This window comes from Microtus oregoni, unplaced genomic scaffold (assembly GCF_018167655.1).
Source record: "Microtus oregoni isolate MIOR12 unplaced genomic scaffold, Mior012 000013F_ref0000133, whole genome shotgun sequence".
NCBI lineage: Eukaryota > Metazoa > Chordata > Mammalia > Rodentia > Cricetidae > Microtus > Microtus oregoni.
Window position 1 is genome coordinate 28,666,214 of NW_024543072.1, and position 18,356 is coordinate 28,684,569.

Here is an 18,356-nt window from a genome sequence, read left to right on the forward strand (position 1 = left end):
CAAAAGTAAATTTACGTGTGAAAGCACCTCTCTCTCTCTCTCTCTCTCTCTCTCTCTCTCTCTCTCTCTCTCTCCTTAGACTGATGCTCATTTTCTTCTGTAGCACGGCCCAAGTAAGTTGTCAGGGATTTCCAAGCAATCTGGTCCTCACAGATCCTATGTGAACTTTAGATTCAGTCATTGTGGTTGGTCATGTAGCAGTGTGGGCACTGTAAGTATATGTTTTGTTCATAATCTGAAGGAATTCACATAACCCTCATCCATATTAAGAAAGAAAAACAATAACCATACCTCAGAGATCCTATGTGTTCTCTCAGTTACTGCCCCTTTCTGTCACGGTCACTTTACAACTGTCCCTAGGATCAGTTTTACCTCTGTATTCTCTTTAAAGCCTTCTTTCTTTGCATTTTGCTGGTGAGAGCCAATAAAGAAACCATTTCATGGCTGCATAGTTGTCCCCTGTGTGAATGTAACATCACTAATCATCAGTTTTACTAAGCAAAGGGGTAACTAATTTTTATTTTATTTTTTATTTTATTTTATTTGGGAAATGTTAATAATATATTTTTGGTGAAACTTTAGACTTTTAATAAAACTTGGATGGAACACAGGAAATACTTTCATACTACAGAGTTTCAATTAATCATAGCTATTCTTATCTCTGTTACTTTGGGTCAGTATTACTTCACTTCTAAAATAGTAATGTGGAAGTGTTACTTTCTCGTCTACTGAAAGGGTTCCTGTGAACATGATCTGCATACTTCTGGCTTGCCTCACATTTTGTTTGTTTGTTTGTTTGTTTGTTTTGTCAGAGGGTTGGAATATATTGCGGTGCCACCCTTTGTAAAGGCCCCGATTAAACATCATCTCCCCCATGAAGTTGACCTGAATTTCAAGCTCCGATGTCACTATGTGTAGTATTCCCTACCAACCACCATCCCTTTCAAGTGGACAAGTATTAAGATATACTCAGCTTAGCTTGAAACAGTACCAATATGGTTTGGGTTTGGTAGCAGACTTTACTTTTCTCCTCTGCTGGGGATAGAACTCAGGGACTCATCCATATGAAACAGGCGCTCTACCATGGCACGCCAACTGTAGCTCCTGACTGACCTCCCATGATTTTCCTGCTGTATGGTCACAATGGGGACTCATCTAAATGGCATCATACAGATTTATAACTCAGGGGCAGGAAGAACTGCCAAGTAAGTGTTCTCTGAGCTCTGTTCCCCAGCTGTAAAGAAATGGTGAGATTCTTGGTCTCAGTTCTCTCCACGTGGTAAACTGAGGCTGAAGCCCCGCCCCTCCCCCAAATATTGCAGCCAGATGTTTAATTATAGTTGTGAAGTACTAATGAAAATAATTTTATGGTTGGGGTCACCACAGCATGAGGAACTGCACTAAAGGGTCACAGCATCAACAAGGTTGCCTTAATGCCTTTGCAGCTAGTATCTAAGACAGATCACTGAAAATAACCACCTGAAGACTTAGTGAGTAGAGCGCAACTGAGTTGCACAGCCTTCAGCCCATGCCTCATTCCCAGCAAATCTGATCGGCAGCACCTCCCTTTTCTACAAGGATTCTTGAAGACAAAATTAGATTGCGGTTACCATGTTGAGCCCTTCAGAAGTTGGGCAGTTCAGTTAGACTCTTGTGTGTGGATCCCCTTGATCTGAAAGCCATATGATAGGCCTCCTTTCAAAATAATAAAGAAAGTAACGATTTGGCCTTCCTGGTGGTTTTGAAATGACTTAAGAGATTGCAAATCAAAACTGTCTTGGAGAAGTAAGTTAATTACCTGTTTGCCACAAGTTGCTCTACTGTGACCCTAGGAGAAGCTCGCTCCTTCCTTCTCTATGCCCCTTCCAAATGCCTGTCTGAATGCTGGTTATTCTGTATGAAATAGAATCATGAAAATACGTGAAAGAGCCTGGCATGGAAAAAAGTCTTAGTGAGCATTTGTGGAAGGAATCATTGTAGGTTACTGTGGTAGCCCAGCCAGGTATTCCCCGTGCTTCATTACTGCCCAGGGTGGAAGGATCTTTCTAAAGACCACCAGTTCCACTACAGCAAACTTAATTAGCTATCAGATGTCACTTTGGACTTCAATGTGGCATCCTCTAATTCAACTGGACAGTTAATGACAATCAGCCCTCGTGTGCTGCATCTCTCAAGTATCCCAGTCCTCTCTCTGCAACAGAAAAAAAATGAGGGAAGGAAACAGCAATAATGGATCTTAAGTATTGTTGCCTGCACTGAGGTCCTGAAAGGAATGTTTTTACACCAAGCCTTGTGTTCAAAGACAACCCACTGGATTCAACAAGAAAGATTTAAACTGTCTTCAAGTTTTTTCCAACATAATACTTTTATTTATTTATATTTATTTTATTATTTGGAAATTTCACATAATGCATCCCTATCACACTCACTTCCCAGTCCTCTCAGGTCTGCCACCACTGTGTGACCTGTCCTCCCCTCTAAAAATAAGAAAATGAAGAAGAAGAAGAAGAAGAAAAAAAAAACACAAGTCCAATTTATATTGCCTATATACTCACTGGAGTGTGGTTAAACTCCCAGTAGCCAGCTCCTTAAAGAAAGCTGAGTCTTTCCCTACCTTGGGCTCTGATAGAAGCCGTTGATTATGGAGAGCTGCACTTCAGCATCCTTATTACAATTTTTAAGAGTTTTCTTTGAGAGTCTCCTGTATAGGCTGTTACTTTGAGGAGTGGGGGTAGGGATTATAACTAAAGTCTTCTATGTCCCTTTTTCTCGACTTTAAGCCTGCAGTCATCAATGCCACTGAAAATGAGCTTCCTTGCCCTTTAAAGTTAGCAGGAGCACAGATCATAAATTTCCAAATGATTTCTGGCAACAGCATGGTTTATGGATGTCCGCAGGGTTAGCACGTGCCACAGACCTCAGGGTGGTCTCCAGGGGCAGTACAGACCCCAGACATCAGCACAGCCCTCTGCTGCAGCATAGGCCATAGACTCAGATGTCCCTCAGCAGCAGCATGGCCCATGGACACCAGCATGGCTTCTGGTGGCACTGCAGACCCCAGATATCTGCATGGGCTTCAGTGGTAACACATAGCCTTCTCTTACACCTGCCATCAATGTCATCTCTAGTTCCACCTCTGTCCACCAAGCCCGCAGCTCTCCATGCCTCCATCTTTCCTGCTCTCCATTGCATATTCTTTCCTCTTAGTGGCTTTGGACACTGCAGTGTGTCACACAGTACATCCTTTGGCCCAAATAGCTTTGCACGCGAATGTTCATGGCAACAAGTTGCTGGTCTAGTTTAAGGCGATTTCTGGCAAACCATAAATACTAGACCATCGCAAGGACATGTCTCAGATATCCTGTGGTCGCCCAGAGTCAGGGTGATCTTCTTGCTGGGGAAGGCGGTCAGGGCCAGGTTCTGTTTGAGCTCCAGGCTGCCGCATACTTTCCCGCCCTCAGTCTCCCCAAGGATCACTGGGATCTACCTTTGTGCTTGTGGCCTGCAAGCAGCACCACTGCCCCAAACTGTCTATCAGCAGGGCAAGCATTGAGGGCTGAACCCACAGCAGCTCTAAGCTGTGGGCCACCTGGCCCTATTCAGTGATGACGTGGTTCTGTAGGACCTGCTCCTCCACACCCTCCAGTAGCTCGTAGGTGGAGTAGAGACTCAAAGCTCTTAGTCTGGGCTCAGATGACAAAAGATATAGTCAGACTGAGTAGAAGCCCAGCACGGGGCTTCTGCTGCCTGCACGGGGCTCCAATTTTTAAATCCCAGCCACCTTAATTTCTATTTTTATATGTTTTATATCACACACATTTTAATATAGTTGTAGGTGGAGGCACATGCATTAGCTATGACTATAACATATGGACAAAATGCTGGGTGGTGGTGCACACGCTTTTAATCCCAGCACTCAGGAGTCAGAGGCAGGTGGATCTTTGTGAGTTCGAGGCCAGCCTGGTCTACAAGAGCTAGTTCCAGGACAGGCACCAAAGCTACCGAGAAACCCTGTCTCAAAATACTAACAAAACAAAACAACATATGGACAAGATAATCAGCTTATAAAGAAAGGAGGGTTTATTTTGGGCTCACAATTGGAAGGTTTCAGTCCTGTTGTTTGGGCACCTGTGGAGTGACGGCACATATGACAAACAGCAGCATATGGTGCCCAGGTGGTGAAAAAGAAAAGAAGAGGAAGATACAGGGTACACCCCAAAATCCCCTTTAACAGCATAACCAATGACCTAAGACCACCTACCAGCCCCCCTCTCAAAAGTTACACTTCCAGGGATAGAAGATGGCTTCCTGGGGAAAGGTCCTTGCTGCACAAATCTAGATGCCTGAGGTCAATTCCTAGAATCCACATTTAGATAGAAGGAGAAAACCTTTCCACATGTCCTCCAGCCTCCACACATGCACCATGGCACACATGCACAGGTATGCACATGTACACACACAGACAAGCAAAAAGAGAGAGAGCATTCTGTTCCCCTCCTTGTAAGACCCTGTGCCAAGTCCTTAGCACATGAGCTTTGACAGATATGTGAGAGCCAACACACACTGTTTTCTCTAAGTATAGATAGTGCTAGCATGCTGTCACTGTTCATGCCGTGCTAAGCGTCTGTTGTCTACTAGCAAGTCTATCACACATGCCACAAGGCTACTGTGGCCTCTATGAATGAAGAAACTAAGGCATGAAGAGATAGATAGATGCTGTCCTCGGTCATGGCTGGAAATGGTAAAGCTAGGACCTGGCTTTAGATCTGCCTAATAGAATCATCACCTCCAGCTCTTATTTTCTTCTCAACACACAGCTATTCGTTCAGTCACAGTACTGTTCTATGAATTATATGGATTGGATACCTGGATCCGTCATACTAACGACATCAATTTCTTCTAATGGACATATTCAAGTGTCATCCTCCATTGTAAAAAGCACATATTGGCAGTGACAAGCTAAGCTAAACGTCATGGTGTGACACACTGGGATGATCCTTTCTATCACTCGAAGGACAGGACAAGTCACTTGTTCACCATTGTACCTGAAGTTAAGCAGGGATTCGTATCACCTCTGGTTACTAAACTGTTTTAGTTGAGGTCATTAATATGCCATAACAATCACCTGTTTAAAATAGACAACACAGGAGTTTTAATTCATTCTCTAACTGCCATAGTGACCCTAATTTCAGAGCATTTCCAGCACCCCTCAGGGGAAGTTATATACCTCAAAGTTGCTTGCACACCTTTTCCCAAGCCTCTGACATCTTAATCTACTTCCCATGTCTGTTTGCCTACTCTAGACTTGTCAGATAATGAATAACATGCTATGTGGCCTTTGCCTGTGGCGGTTTTCCTGTAGTATAATCCTTTCGAGGGCCATCTAGATGGTGGACTGTAACAAACTTTATTAACCTTTTCGACTGTGTTACATCATATGAAATGGATAAACAAAATTCCATTGGTTAGTTGGTAGATATTTGGCTGTTTTCACCTTTTGGCAATTTGAAATAATGCTGCTATGAACATTTGTGTACACATTTTTTGGTTTCTCTGTGTGTTTTTTTGATTGGTTGTTTGGGATGTGTGTATGTGGAAGATAATATGGATTTTTGGTTCCTGTTTTATATGTTCAGGAGAGTATTTCTAGGTCTCATAAACACTCTACGTTAAGCATTTTGAGAAACTGCAAGACTTTTTTCTAGACTAGCTTCTCTACTTTATAGACTGACCCAGCAGTGGATCAAAGGTCTCATTTTTCCACAGTTGCCAACATTTGTTGTCTATCTTTTTTCACATAACCAATGAAACTAAGGGAAAAGTCACTGTAGCTCTGCGTTGCATGTATCTCCTGGTGATGCTGATCATATTGCCATGCTCTGTTGTGACCTCGACGACCTCTTCTGACTTTGAAATATTACCTTTTAAGTGGTTTTTCAGTGGAATGTAGATGTTGTACCTCTTATGACATTTTCTCCCAAAGCTGCTTAAAAACTCATTAATGTAATACTACATTCTAACAACAGAAATAATCCATCAAGAATACGTAATAACTGTAAATATGTAGAGGCCAAATCTGAGACTTCTTAACTTCATCAAACAAACTCTAGTGTGAGTAGAGGGTGGGCTAGGTCAATATCCAGGAATAGTGATGACGCTGGGCACCCCTCTCATCTTTAGACAGGCGATGAAAACTAAAACTCAGCCAAGGAACCTCAGGTGAACCATGACATAGAGAAAATGGACCTAACATACCTGTAGATTATGCACTCTTCTCAGAAGCCCGTGAACTTTTTTATAAAATAGACCACATTCTAGGCCACAAAGCAAGTCCAAACAAATTCAAAAGAATTAAAATGATCCCTTACATAGTATCAGATCGCAACAGAATAAAACTAGAACTGAATAACAAGAGAAACTACACAAAAACTTGGAGACAGACTGGTGAACTCTTGAATGACCCTGTGAGTCATTGAAGGAAACACTGGGAGTTTTGAAATTCTGAAAATCAAATGAAAATTGAAACACAACTACACTGGTATCCTTGCAATGTAATTGAGTTAGTTCTAAGAGGAAAGTATATAGAAATCTGAACAATCTCAAATAAATAATCTAATGATGCAAATTGGGGACCTAGGAAAGTGAAAAGCAGCAAAGAAACCATTCAGCAGAGTGAAGAGACAGCCTAGAAAATAGAGCAAAGAAACCATTCAGCAGAGTGAAGAGATAGCCTAGAAAATAGAGGAAATGTAGTTGCCAATTGTACATCAATCATGATATTAACATCTAGAATATATAAAGACTTATAAAAACTTAAATACCAGAAAAAAAACCAAATCATCCATTCAGCAAATGAGCTGAGAATCTGAACAGATGATTCTCAAAAGAACAACCAAAAATAGCCAATAACTATTTGACAGATGTTTGATACCTTTAGCCATCACGAAATTGCAAATTAAAACTTCTTTGAGAATCCATCCATTTTACCCTATCAGAAAATAAGCAATGACCCTTACACACTGCGGGCAGAAGCATAAGCCAGTCAAGCCCTATGGAATTAATATGGAAGTTCCTTCAAACACTGAAATCTATCCTAGGTCCTAAGTGTAATCCCAAGGAAATATCCGAAAGATTCTCAGTCAGCATAGAGATTGTACATGCCTATCGATTGCTGTTATGTTCACAAAAGTCTGAGTACCCATCAAAGATGAATGGGTAAAGAAAAGATTTGCAGACAATAAAATTTTATTCAGCCTTAGAAAAAGATAAATGAAACCATCACACTCACAAGGAAATGGATAGAACTAAAATCATTATGTTAAGCAAAATAAATAGGACAGAAAGACAAATATTACATATATACTCTCATATAAAGACTTAGGAGGGTGTGGGATTGGAAGATGAAAGAGAACTATGAGAGGGAGAAGGAAGGAAAACAAGAGAAAGTAACGTAATATATATGCCATGAAAAAGAGGTGCTGTATTTGGGGCAGAAATTTTATATAATTTCAACATGAGGAGAAAGTGATACATGTGTGAGCAAAGTGAAAAGCATGATAATAAGTATGACCAAGAAAATACCTTTAATAATGATCAGAGAAAGATACTGCCGTCAGTATGTAAAGGTGTTTTATGAATCAATAAGAAAACTATAATATGAGTCTTTAATAAATCAATAAGAAAACTGTAATATGAGTCTTTAATCTGACCAGGTATATACATAGCAAAGTATATACAAAGCATTTACATGATACTTTTAAAAGTAATTACATATATGGAGAGAGGGTTCTTGTGGTACAAGGTTTCTGGACCTATGAATAAATACTCAATTGAGGTTCCCCAAGAAGACTCCAAAAAATCTTCTCACCATATTACCAAATAGCAATATTTTAAAAACTCAAATTATGGAGATGGCAATATCTTATTAGAAAGCATTTGATGTCTTAGAAACTCCAAGAGTTGTTTTCAGAATTATATTTTTTTTTCTAATAAAGCACTAAGAAAGAAAAGGTAGTAGCTAACCCAATGTTTTGGGTGTATAGAAGTTAAGAATTAAAATGTCATCTTGGTGGATTTTTCCTTTGATAAGTATGAATTGAAATGTCCTTCTCCATCTCTCTTGGTTAATTTTGGTTTGAAGTCTATTTTGTTAGATATACTAGAATAGCTGCACCACCTTGCTTCTTGGGTCAATTTGCTTGGAATAAATCCTTTTTCAGCCCTACACTCTGAGGTAATGTCTATCTTTGATGTTTAGGTATGTTGCTTGTATGCAGCAGAAGGATGAATCCTGGTTTTGTATCCATTCAGTTAGTCGGTGTCTTTTTATTTGCCAATTGAGTCCATTGATTTTGAGAGATATTGATGACCAATGATTGTTAATTCTTGTTATATTATTGTTGTTTTTATGGTGGTGGTGGTGGTGGTGTGTGTATGTATGTGTGTGTGAGAGAGAGAGAGAGACAGAGAGAGACAGAGAGAGAGTTCCATTTCTTTCCATTTTGTTGGTGTGAGATTATTTTTTGCATGTGTTTTTGTGGGTATAGTTAACTTCCTTTGGTTTGAATTCTCATCTAACACCTTCTATAGGGCTGGATTTGTCAATAGGTATTGTTTAAATTTGACTTTATCATGAAATATCATGTTTTCTGCATCTATAGTGATTGAAAGTGTTGCTGGGTATAGTAGTCTGGGCTGGCATCCATGGTCTCTTAGAGTCTGTAGGACATTTGTCCAGGTCTTTCTGGCTTTTAGCATCTTTATTGATAAGCCAGGTGTAGATCTAATAAGTTGGCCTTTTTCCTTTGCAGTTTTTAATATTCTCTTTTGTTCTGTATGTCTAGAATTTTGATTTTTGTGTCTTTTTTGGTTCAATCTGTCTGGTGTTCTGTATGTTTCTTGTGCTTTTATAGGTATCTCCTTCTTTAAGTTAGAAAAATTTTCTTCTATGATTTTGTTAAAATTAGTTTCTGGGCCTTTGAGCTGAGATTATTCTCCTTTTTTCCTATTATTCTTAGATTTGGTCTTTTCATGGTGTTCCAGATTTCCTGGATGTTTTTTGTTAGGAATATTTTAGATTTAATATTTTCTTTGACTGATGAAAATATTTCTTATATCGTATCTTCAGTGTCTGAGATTCTCTCTTCCGTCATATGCATTCTGTTGGTTATGCTTGCATCTATAGTTCCTGTTCACTTACCTGGATTTTCCATTTCTAGAATTCTCTCAGTTTGTGTTTTCTTTATTGCTTCTATTTCTATTTCCAGACTTTGAACAGTTTCCTTGTCTGTTGTTTGTTTGGGGTTTTTTCCTTGGCTTTCTTGGTATTCTTTAAGGGATTTATTGATTTCCTCCAATTTTTTGTTTATCTCTTCTTCAATTTCTTTAAGGGATTTCTTCATTTCCTCTTTAAGGATGGCTTTCATCTTCATAAAGTTGGTTTTAAGGTCATCTTCTTGTGCTTCAGATGCATTGGAATATTCAGGTCTTTTTGGCATAGGGTAGCTGGGCTCAGGTGGTGACATCTTGCCCTAGCTATTGTTGGTTGTGTTCCTACACTGAAGTCTGGACATCTGGGTTTGGGGTGATTATAGGCTTAGGTATTGCTTTCTGAGTTCGTCTAAATTTGGACAGGTATTTTCTTCCTTAGCTTCTGCTTCTTTGATCTTCTAGTCTTTGTGGCCTGGGGTTCTAGCTGGTGTGATCCAGTAGGGGGTCTCTGCTTCAGATTGCCTATCTGTGTTTCTGACTTACTTGACTTGCACCTCTTATTCTGACTGCCATAGCCTGCTCTGTGGCAGGTGTTCTGACTGGCATGGCCTGTTCCTGGGCAGCAGAACTCCACCCTACTTGAGGCACAGAGCTGGAGAGGATGGCAGTGGGGGCAGACAGGGGCACAGTGGAATGGGTTTTGGGGAACACCATCTAAAGAATAAGGCAGTTCTGCTAGCAGATGTCACTCACCTGCTCCTCTGATAGGTTTGGCCTACTTTTAGGCAGTGGAAGTCCTTTGGAGTTAGTGGTGAGGTTGGAGGGAGGGCAATGGAATGGGTCTCTGGGGACAGAATCTAGGGAGTCGGGCAGTTCTGCTGGCGGGCAGGTCCCTCACTGCTCTTACTAGTGTGGCCTGTGCCTGAGCAGTGGACATCTGCCCAGTCAGGCACATACATGGTGGGGGTGGGAGTCAGTGAGTATTTGGGAACCGAATCTAGGATTTGGGGCAGTCTTCTGGGCAGGCAGGTCACTCCTAAAAATGTAATTTTTAAAAATTAAAGAAGAAATAATATTTGTTTGTGTTAGCATCTGGAGACTTACAGTAATAATTTTGCATCACCTACTTTCTGTTCTGCATCAGTAAGATGTCAGGTATAGATTCAAAGCCTTTCTGGATCGTAGACCTTACATTTTCCCGCCTCTCATTCATTACCTTCCATTTATCTGTAATTTGACTAAATTTGGTCTTAGTAGTCAACGCTGCTGAAATTGTCCATTACCGTATGAGCCAGGCATCTGTCTAGAAAGGGTGCTTCTCTTTTCAAAGCTCCTTTTAAGAAGGCTGTGGTGACTCAGCCTGCAACCTCAGCACTCAAGAGGCTGGAGTACAATTACTGTGACTTCAAGGCCAGCCTGGGCTACCAGGAAACACTTTTTCCAAAGTGCATCAGTAGTTCATACATAAGTTAATTAAAAACTGCTTTGAGTTTGGGCCCTGTAGTTAAGCACCCGCAAACCCTCACCATGGGACTCCAGCCTGAGTCAGACAGTCATGGCAGTGACCTGTGCCACTCACAGCTAACTAGTCAGTGGCAAGGGCAGTTAGCTAGACAACTACCATTGGAACAAATGCTAACAGTCAAGACTTTTACATTCTCTGACACATAATAGAAGAGGTGCCCCATTTGTCACTGTCAAAAAAGGCCTCCCCAAGGAAGACTGGCATCAGTTAGCCAGATGGACAACCAGCAGGAGCTAGCATGAAAGAGGAACCAAAGCAGATGCAAGTTTGATGCTTTGGGGTTTATTCATGAAGGCAGTGTGCAGAAAGCTTGGGTTGAGTAGGGAGGGTAACCTCTCATGAAGGTGTGAAGAGCATTTGGTCCTCTCCCAGAGGGGAGCCATTGCAGGTAGGGCTGCAGTCAAACTTGTCGGGAGCCCATAGAATTGAAAGCAAGTAACTCTTTGTCTTATCTCTGTCTCTTCATCAGGAATACAACTGGAGGAACTATCAGCCCAGCCAGATGAGCGAATGTGAGCTGCAGATGCTAGCAAGCCTCCGTCGGCAGCAAAACGAGGACCTAGAAGACCCTGGAGCTCCTCATGGCCTGAGTGCATCCCAGGTGGACAACTGTAATGTTAGCATCAGTACCAGCAGTGATGACACAACCACGTGGAATTCCTGTCTGCCACCTGTGAGTCCTGCCCTTTGCAGCTCTCTTCCCTTGACTTGAAAAGCAGCAGGCCCATTTCTAGCAAAGCCCAGCCTTACCCAGGGAAACTAGAGCTGAAATGAGGCACCCACCGTGAGAAGCATGCAGAGCTCATTCTGAGACAGTCTTTTAGGGGGGATGCCATTGCCTTGTCTTCCACTGTCTTAGACACCCTTGGAAATGGATGTATAATGATTGTCTTAGCTCTCCTGTGTTCTGCTCAATAGATGAGAACCAGGGCATTTATAAGCACAAATGTCTGTTTTATTTAGTTCTAAAGTCTGGAAAGCCCAGGGTCAAAGGAGCTGCATTTGGCAAAGGCTTCTTCAGGCATCATCCCTGAAGTGGGATGAATGGGGAGAATGGGGTGGGGATGGGCGTGGGAAACAAACTAGTGGGAAGGAACTCCATGCATCTTTTTATTATGAACTCACTCCCACAATAATAGGATGAATTCATTCACGAACACAGAATCTTTACCCTCTAACCGCTTCTTAAATACCCCACCTCTCTTTTCCTTCATGTAGGCAATTAGGTTTCTGATGTGTGGACTTTGGAGGGGAGGGATCCTCAGATCACAGAAGTCTATAAAATCAGGCAGTGAAATGGGCTCTGACAGGCCCTGCTCCTGGCACAAACCTTTTGCCACATGAAAGAGACTTAGTATTTTCAATGAAATACTTCTTAAATGAATGAACAAAAGGGGAAAACCTATAGCTACGCTAAATACTGTTCACTTAATGAAGACACTCAGGGACCCTCTGTAGAAGTCACTGAATGTTTTACTGACTCCTCTGTGTTTGAGGGGCCATGATGGGAGCTACAGATATGCTTTTCAAAGGTTGAATCCTCATGCTTTTCCATGTTAGAACACATTAATATGGTCATCACCCTCACCATGGCCTAGCAGAGAGTGAAATATAAAATAACTTTTACTATAGCTTATACATAGCTATATACAGCCAGGAATGTAGTGCAGTGGTCATGTCATTGCCTAGCATGTATGACATCCTGGCTTCCGTCCCCAGCACTGAAACAGTTCAATAAACAAAAGCCGACTCTTCTTCCTGTCTGCAGTTCCAACTAAAATAGCAAGAGAATATCTCTGAGTTCTGCGGTGCCAACATAGGTTCCTGATCCTCTCTTGCCTGCTTCCTTAGGTGCCAACTGGGAAAAATAAAAGGTCCTATAGTAAAAACTTAAATTAGGGTCTAAGAGGCAGCTCATCATTTAAAAGTACTCACTGCTCTTGTAGAGGACCTGAATTTGGTTTCCAGCATCCATATGGTGCCTCAGAGCCATCTGTAACTCCAGTTCCAGGGGAGTTTATGTCCTTTTCCAGCCTACACAGGACCAGACACACATGTGGTACACACACAAACACATAGACAAAAAAATTCCACGCACAAAAAGTAAAAATTAATAAATCTTTAAAATTTTTAAATTATGCTTTAAAACCACATAAATGTTTACTTCAAATGTGGTGGGCAGAAATTTTATATATCTAACAAATACTGATTTTGAAATCGCTTTTATCATAAAGCCAGTTTTTTCCATGTCTCTTTGTAGGCCTCCCACGTTCAGCACTCCCTCATCTCATAGTCACGTGTGCTACCTGAGTCTTTCCCACTGCCATTAGTGTCTTACTTCCCAGTGAGAACGCTGCAGCTCTGTCTGTCTTTCTGGTAATTCTTGGTATGTGAGTTGCTTATCAAATAGGTTATACAGACATCAACGGAAGATGAGGCCCCTGTGAAAGAATGTGCAAGTCATCCTGGAAGGTGAAATCAAACAGACTCCAGGAGATGCATGGGGGAAATCACTACCGATGTTCACTTAGTGCCTTTTATCTTCCTCTCCTCTGCCCCCAGCTTTCTCTTGTTTAATTTGATTTCATTAGACACAGCCATGATACACACAACTCTTCAAACAGCCTTGGTGCCGGGCAGTATCCACCACCCAGAAAAATACCTATGTCCCCATGACTTGCCCACAGAGCAGCCTCGCAACGAAGTGCAACTCGTAAGGGTTGATTGCAGGCAGACGTGAAGCAGGGCTTTCCTTACAGGATGCTCCGCAGCCGTCACTGAGCCACGGTTAGAAAGAGAATGGTGGCCTCCAGATGGAGCTCACTTTGTCAGGAAGGGGCTCGGAGACCAGCAGTACAGAGGGCAAGCTGAGGAATGATTATTTATGGACTGAGAAGTCTGAACTCTTGGTTGCCCTGGATACCGGGTTCTCATCACTGTCCTGTTCTGGCAAGAACTGAAGTCTCCTGCATGACAAGTACGGCTGTAAAAGCACACGACCAAAAATAACACCGTTAATAATGAACCTAATAACCCCTCTGTTCCACCAAATGAGAAATTGAAAAGTCTGTTTTTTTAGACAGAAAAATTTGAAAATCCTACCTTTAGTATTCATGGGATATGTTTATTATTTCATCAACTTCAGTTTGCTCCAATATTGGAACTATCAACAAATGGGAAATTGCATTCCGTAATGAAATCTGCACCCTACTGCTCATGTGGAGTTTAAATAGAGCAATTTACAAGTATTGTTTCAGCCTCTCCGAGAGCTCATGCTTTTCTCCTCAGAAAAGGTGTGGAGATGGTGAGAAGCAAAATGAAAGGGCTCCTGCTATCACCCCTAGGATGTCCTGCCCTGCTTTTGTCTCAGTGAATGGCGCTACCCTCCAGGGTCCCTCAAGCCAGAGGACTGGAAGCCATCACCTCTCCCCCACATTTTCATTCCCCCATGTCCATATTGGTCTTCAGATCCTAAGGCTCTTCCATTTGTTTCCTTTTTAATTATTTTCTTTTAGATTTCTCTATTCTGTTTTATGTGTATTAAGTGTTTGCCCTGCATATGGCTGCTCACCATGTGTATTCCTGGTGCCCTCAAAGGTCAAAAGAGGATGTCCCATCCAGTGGAACTGGAGTTATGGATGGTATGAACCACCATGTGAGGGCTGAGAACTAACCCAACCCAGGTCCTCTGCAAGAGTACCCAGTGTTCTTACCTGATACGCCCTTGCTCCACCTCCTTGCTTCTTAACCACCCCACCCGCCACCACCGCTGCCGCCTGACACACAGACGTGGCATGGTGTTGTCCATCTGAATTTCTTCAGCAGTACATCTTCATCCCATTGCCTCTGGTCTAAGTACTACAGGCTGTGGGTTAGGTTTCCTGGTTCTGAAGTCATAGTGTCCTGAATCAAAGCCAGCTGGTGGTGAACTTGAAACATAATAAGCACTTAGTAAAAACCTTGGTTTTCAGAGATGGTTTAGGTGTTAAGAACACTTGCTGCTCTTGCAGAGGGCCAGGATTCTGTTCCCTACACCCATGTCAGGTAGCTCACAGCATCCATAACCCCAGCTCTAGAGTATCCATTGCCCTTTTCTGGTCTCCATAGATATCCACATATATGGCCCATACTCACACAGACGTACACACATAAATGAAGTACATCGTTTTTTTAATTTAGTTCTCATTTTCACACTAGACCTTGGTAAAGCCCAGGTCTGCTCTGCTCTCTTCCCTATGTAAAGCCCTTCAGTGGTTCCCATGGCCTCTTGAGTGTAACATCTCAGTCTGACCCAGAGGGCCGCTACGCTCGGAGAAGGCCCCCCATTGCAGTCTGACCCAGAGGGCCGCTACGCTCGGAGAAGGCCCCCCATTGCAGTCTGACCCAGAGGGCCGCTGCACTCTGAGAAGGGCCTACATCGCAGACTGACCCAGAGAAACACTGCGCTCTGAGAAGGAACCTCATCGCAGTCTGACCCAGAGGGCCGCTGCGCTCTGAGAAGGTCCCCCATCTCAGCCTGACCCAGAGGGACGCTGCACTCTGATAAGGAACCCATCGCAGTCTGACCCAGAGGGCCGCTGCGCTCTGAGAAGGCCCCCCATCGCAGCCTCACCTTGCAGTCCTCCCCACCCTTCACTCCATGCTCTCGAGCCAGCTGTAGTTCCGTAGCTGCACCGTGTGAGTATTTGTGCGCCTTGCACCAGGTTATCCCTCAGCTCCAGACTATCTGAGGCTCTGCTCTAGGCCTCATGAGGAGGCTTACTCTATGCCCTAAAACCAGGAACCTAACTCCCAGCCCGAATTTGCTGGAGGGTGCACACCCCACGGCACAGGCGTGGAGGGTGGAGGACAGCTTGCTAGGGTTAGTTTTTTTCCACCATGGCAGTCCCAGAGATTCAACCCAAGTTCTCAGGCTCATGGCAAGCACCTTTACCTGCTGAGCCGGCCCCTAAAGAATTTATTTTTAAAGTGTTTTACAATTCACCGCAAAAGTAGAACTTATAGAAATATCAGGTAAATGTCCCTACCCTCACATACATTCAGCGTCCTGCATTCTCAGTAGGTTCGACTATCGCATTTAGAACCATTAAATAACCATCGTTACCAGTGTCCTCAGTCCTGGATAGAAGACCCATAAAGAGAACCCGGCATCAGGCAGCACAGCTGGTTGTCATTCATTGATTAAATGAAGCAATCAGTAACATGCATACTAAATAATTCCTTTTTATTCTAAAGTAAACTGGTTTTCATCAGCTCCAAAATAAACATCAGCTTTGTTTTGCTTAAGTAAGTCTTGAGTGGCACATGCAACATTTCATGTTAAATATTGATACTAAACATTCAGTATACACCATGAGAAGCTGTCCCTCTGAGCCAGGCTTCATGAGCAATTCTGGGCCCAGGAGACTTAGTGAGGCCACATCCAGTGTCTGTCCTTACAGGAGGACCTCACAGATGCTGCAGTGTGGTGGCAGAGAGGGGCACGGAGGCAGGGAAGTCTTTAGCAACAACGACTGTGTTTGCCACAAGCCCTGATTCCCCAGCATCAGTACAGTTCCGAGTAGTGTGTACCATTTAAAAGGTGTTTAGATGTAATAAATAAGCCATTTAAAAGTGTAATTAAATGTAACCATATTTCTCTTCGCAAATTGGCTTTTGTAGGCTTCTTAAGCTAAGTAAATCAAGCCTACTGAGAAATCCATTGGCCTTTGACAGCCAAATTTTTCAAAGTTTCTAACTTAAACCCAAATTCAATTAAAACAATACTTTACAACTTCTGTGGAAACCTGGCTATAAGTAATGTTTTTGGAGGCATTCTGAAAGGAGTAGCCCTCCTGAGATTTGTTCAAAACTGGGTTTTGTGCAGCCTTGGGAAAGGAACTAAGACTTAGTTACAATAAATTTTGAATGAATGTGTTTCTGATTTTGATTGGCAATAGCATGAAAACATTCTATTCATGGTGTGTGAGTGTGTGTGTGTGTGTGTGTGTGTGTGTGTGTGTGTGCGCGCGCGCACGCGCTCATGTGCATGTGTACACACACATGAATATAGTTTCATATGATAGTCAAAAGAATTTGAAGTATTCTGGGCCCAAACCCCATGTTTGTCATTTACTAGCATTGTAAAATTGATTCACAAAAGAGCTTTTCCCATATTGCCTTCTGCCAGCAAATGAGCCAAGTTCCTACTGGAACCTGCTGCTCCCTGAAGGTATTTCTTCAGGTTTTCTAGAGCGCTTCCCCCTTTTCATGGCTTCTAGAACTATACAGACAGACTGGGACTGGCAGGTGGACCAGGGCCTTGCAGGTGGATGGGGCCGTGCAGGTGGACTGGGCCATGCTGGTGGACCAGGGACAGGTGGCCCAGGGCCTGGCAGGTGGCCCAGGGCCATGCAAGTGGACCATGGACAGGTGAACCAGGACTGGCAGATAAACCAGAGCTGGCAGGTGGACCAGGGCCATACAGATAGACCGGGCCATGCTGGTGGACCAGGGGCAGGTGGACTGGGGCTGGCAGGTGAACCATGGCAGGTGAACCAGGCCATGCAGGTGGACCAGGGGCAGGTGAACAGGGGCTGGCAGGTGGACTGGATCTATATAAGCAAAGATGCTCTGTGCTTGTTTGGTGGCACTTCCATACTGACATCTACATAGCCCCCCCAACAGAGCATTGCTGACAGTCTTTGGTGGTTTCCTTTTTGAGCACTTCATTTCTGTCCCTGCATGAATCTAGAGTCAAGAAAAGCACACCTAATGTGAATGCTGTTCTCTGAATTGATGCCTCAAAGCTATTATTCCTTCAAATTAAAAATCCTCATACCATAACCTAATATAGTATATAATATAAGCCTTCCCAGCTTGGAAAAAGGGAGTGAGGGGGATTTAAATGCTCATCTTATGCATCCATCAATGTGGCATATTGCAGCGCATAATATTTGGAGAAAAATGAGGCAAAATTCACTTAATAAAATTCCGAGCATATGGTGAGATTCTCAGACAAGTTATTTATGGCCTTGATTAACCTTGCAATATTATTGCCATTTTGAATAGATTTTACATAACAACATAAAGATATTGTCTGTACCTCTCAGCATAGCAGGATTATCTTATCTCTTGTTCTTTTATTTGGCCTTCCCTGCTCTCCCTTACCTCAACATTCCCAGCAAATTGATCCTAGGAAGTCAAAGCCTCTGGGTGGTGGTGATTTCATGAGTGTCTCTTCCCTGGCACTAGGGCATAGCAACAGCACCACCAAAAGGACAAAGTCTGCCATCGCCAGACTCTGTTCCATGTATCTGTGTTTTCACATGAACCCAGACTGCTGTGCATACAAAACAGGCATTGTAGGTGTTTCATACCTGGTAGGTCTTAATTTCTTCTAACCTACAGACCCATTATATCCTCAGCTCTTTGGGAATATGCTGGGTTTGTTTTGTAGGCAAGCTAGGAAGGAGGGGATGGGCTGTGCTGAGCTGTAGATAAAATCCGATGAAGATATAGAATCACAGTAATTGCTGTGCTGTCAGAAGAAAATATGGGAAGGTGTGAGTTGTGAAAGTCACCTCGCAATATAAACATTATTTTCAGAGTGCTTGCTGTCTTTTGAGCTTACAACAGTTCC

The 18,356-nt window shown here is 42.7% G+C and overlaps 1 protein-coding gene across 7 annotated transcripts in view; it reads left to right on the top strand.

The window, feature by feature from the left end:
- Cfap20dc (CFAP20 domain containing) overlaps positions 1–18,356 on the top strand; it is a 220,436-nt gene that overhangs the window by 155,856 nt on the left and 46,224 nt on the right. For all 7 annotated transcript variants that reach the window (XM_041662655.1, XM_041662659.1, XM_041662657.1 and 4 more), the window contains one exon: positions 11,205–11,408. In XM_041662655.1, the coding sequence (XP_041518589.1) occupies positions 11,205–11,408 (204 nt within the window). The remainder of the gene's footprint in view (positions 1–11,204; positions 11,409–18,356) is intronic.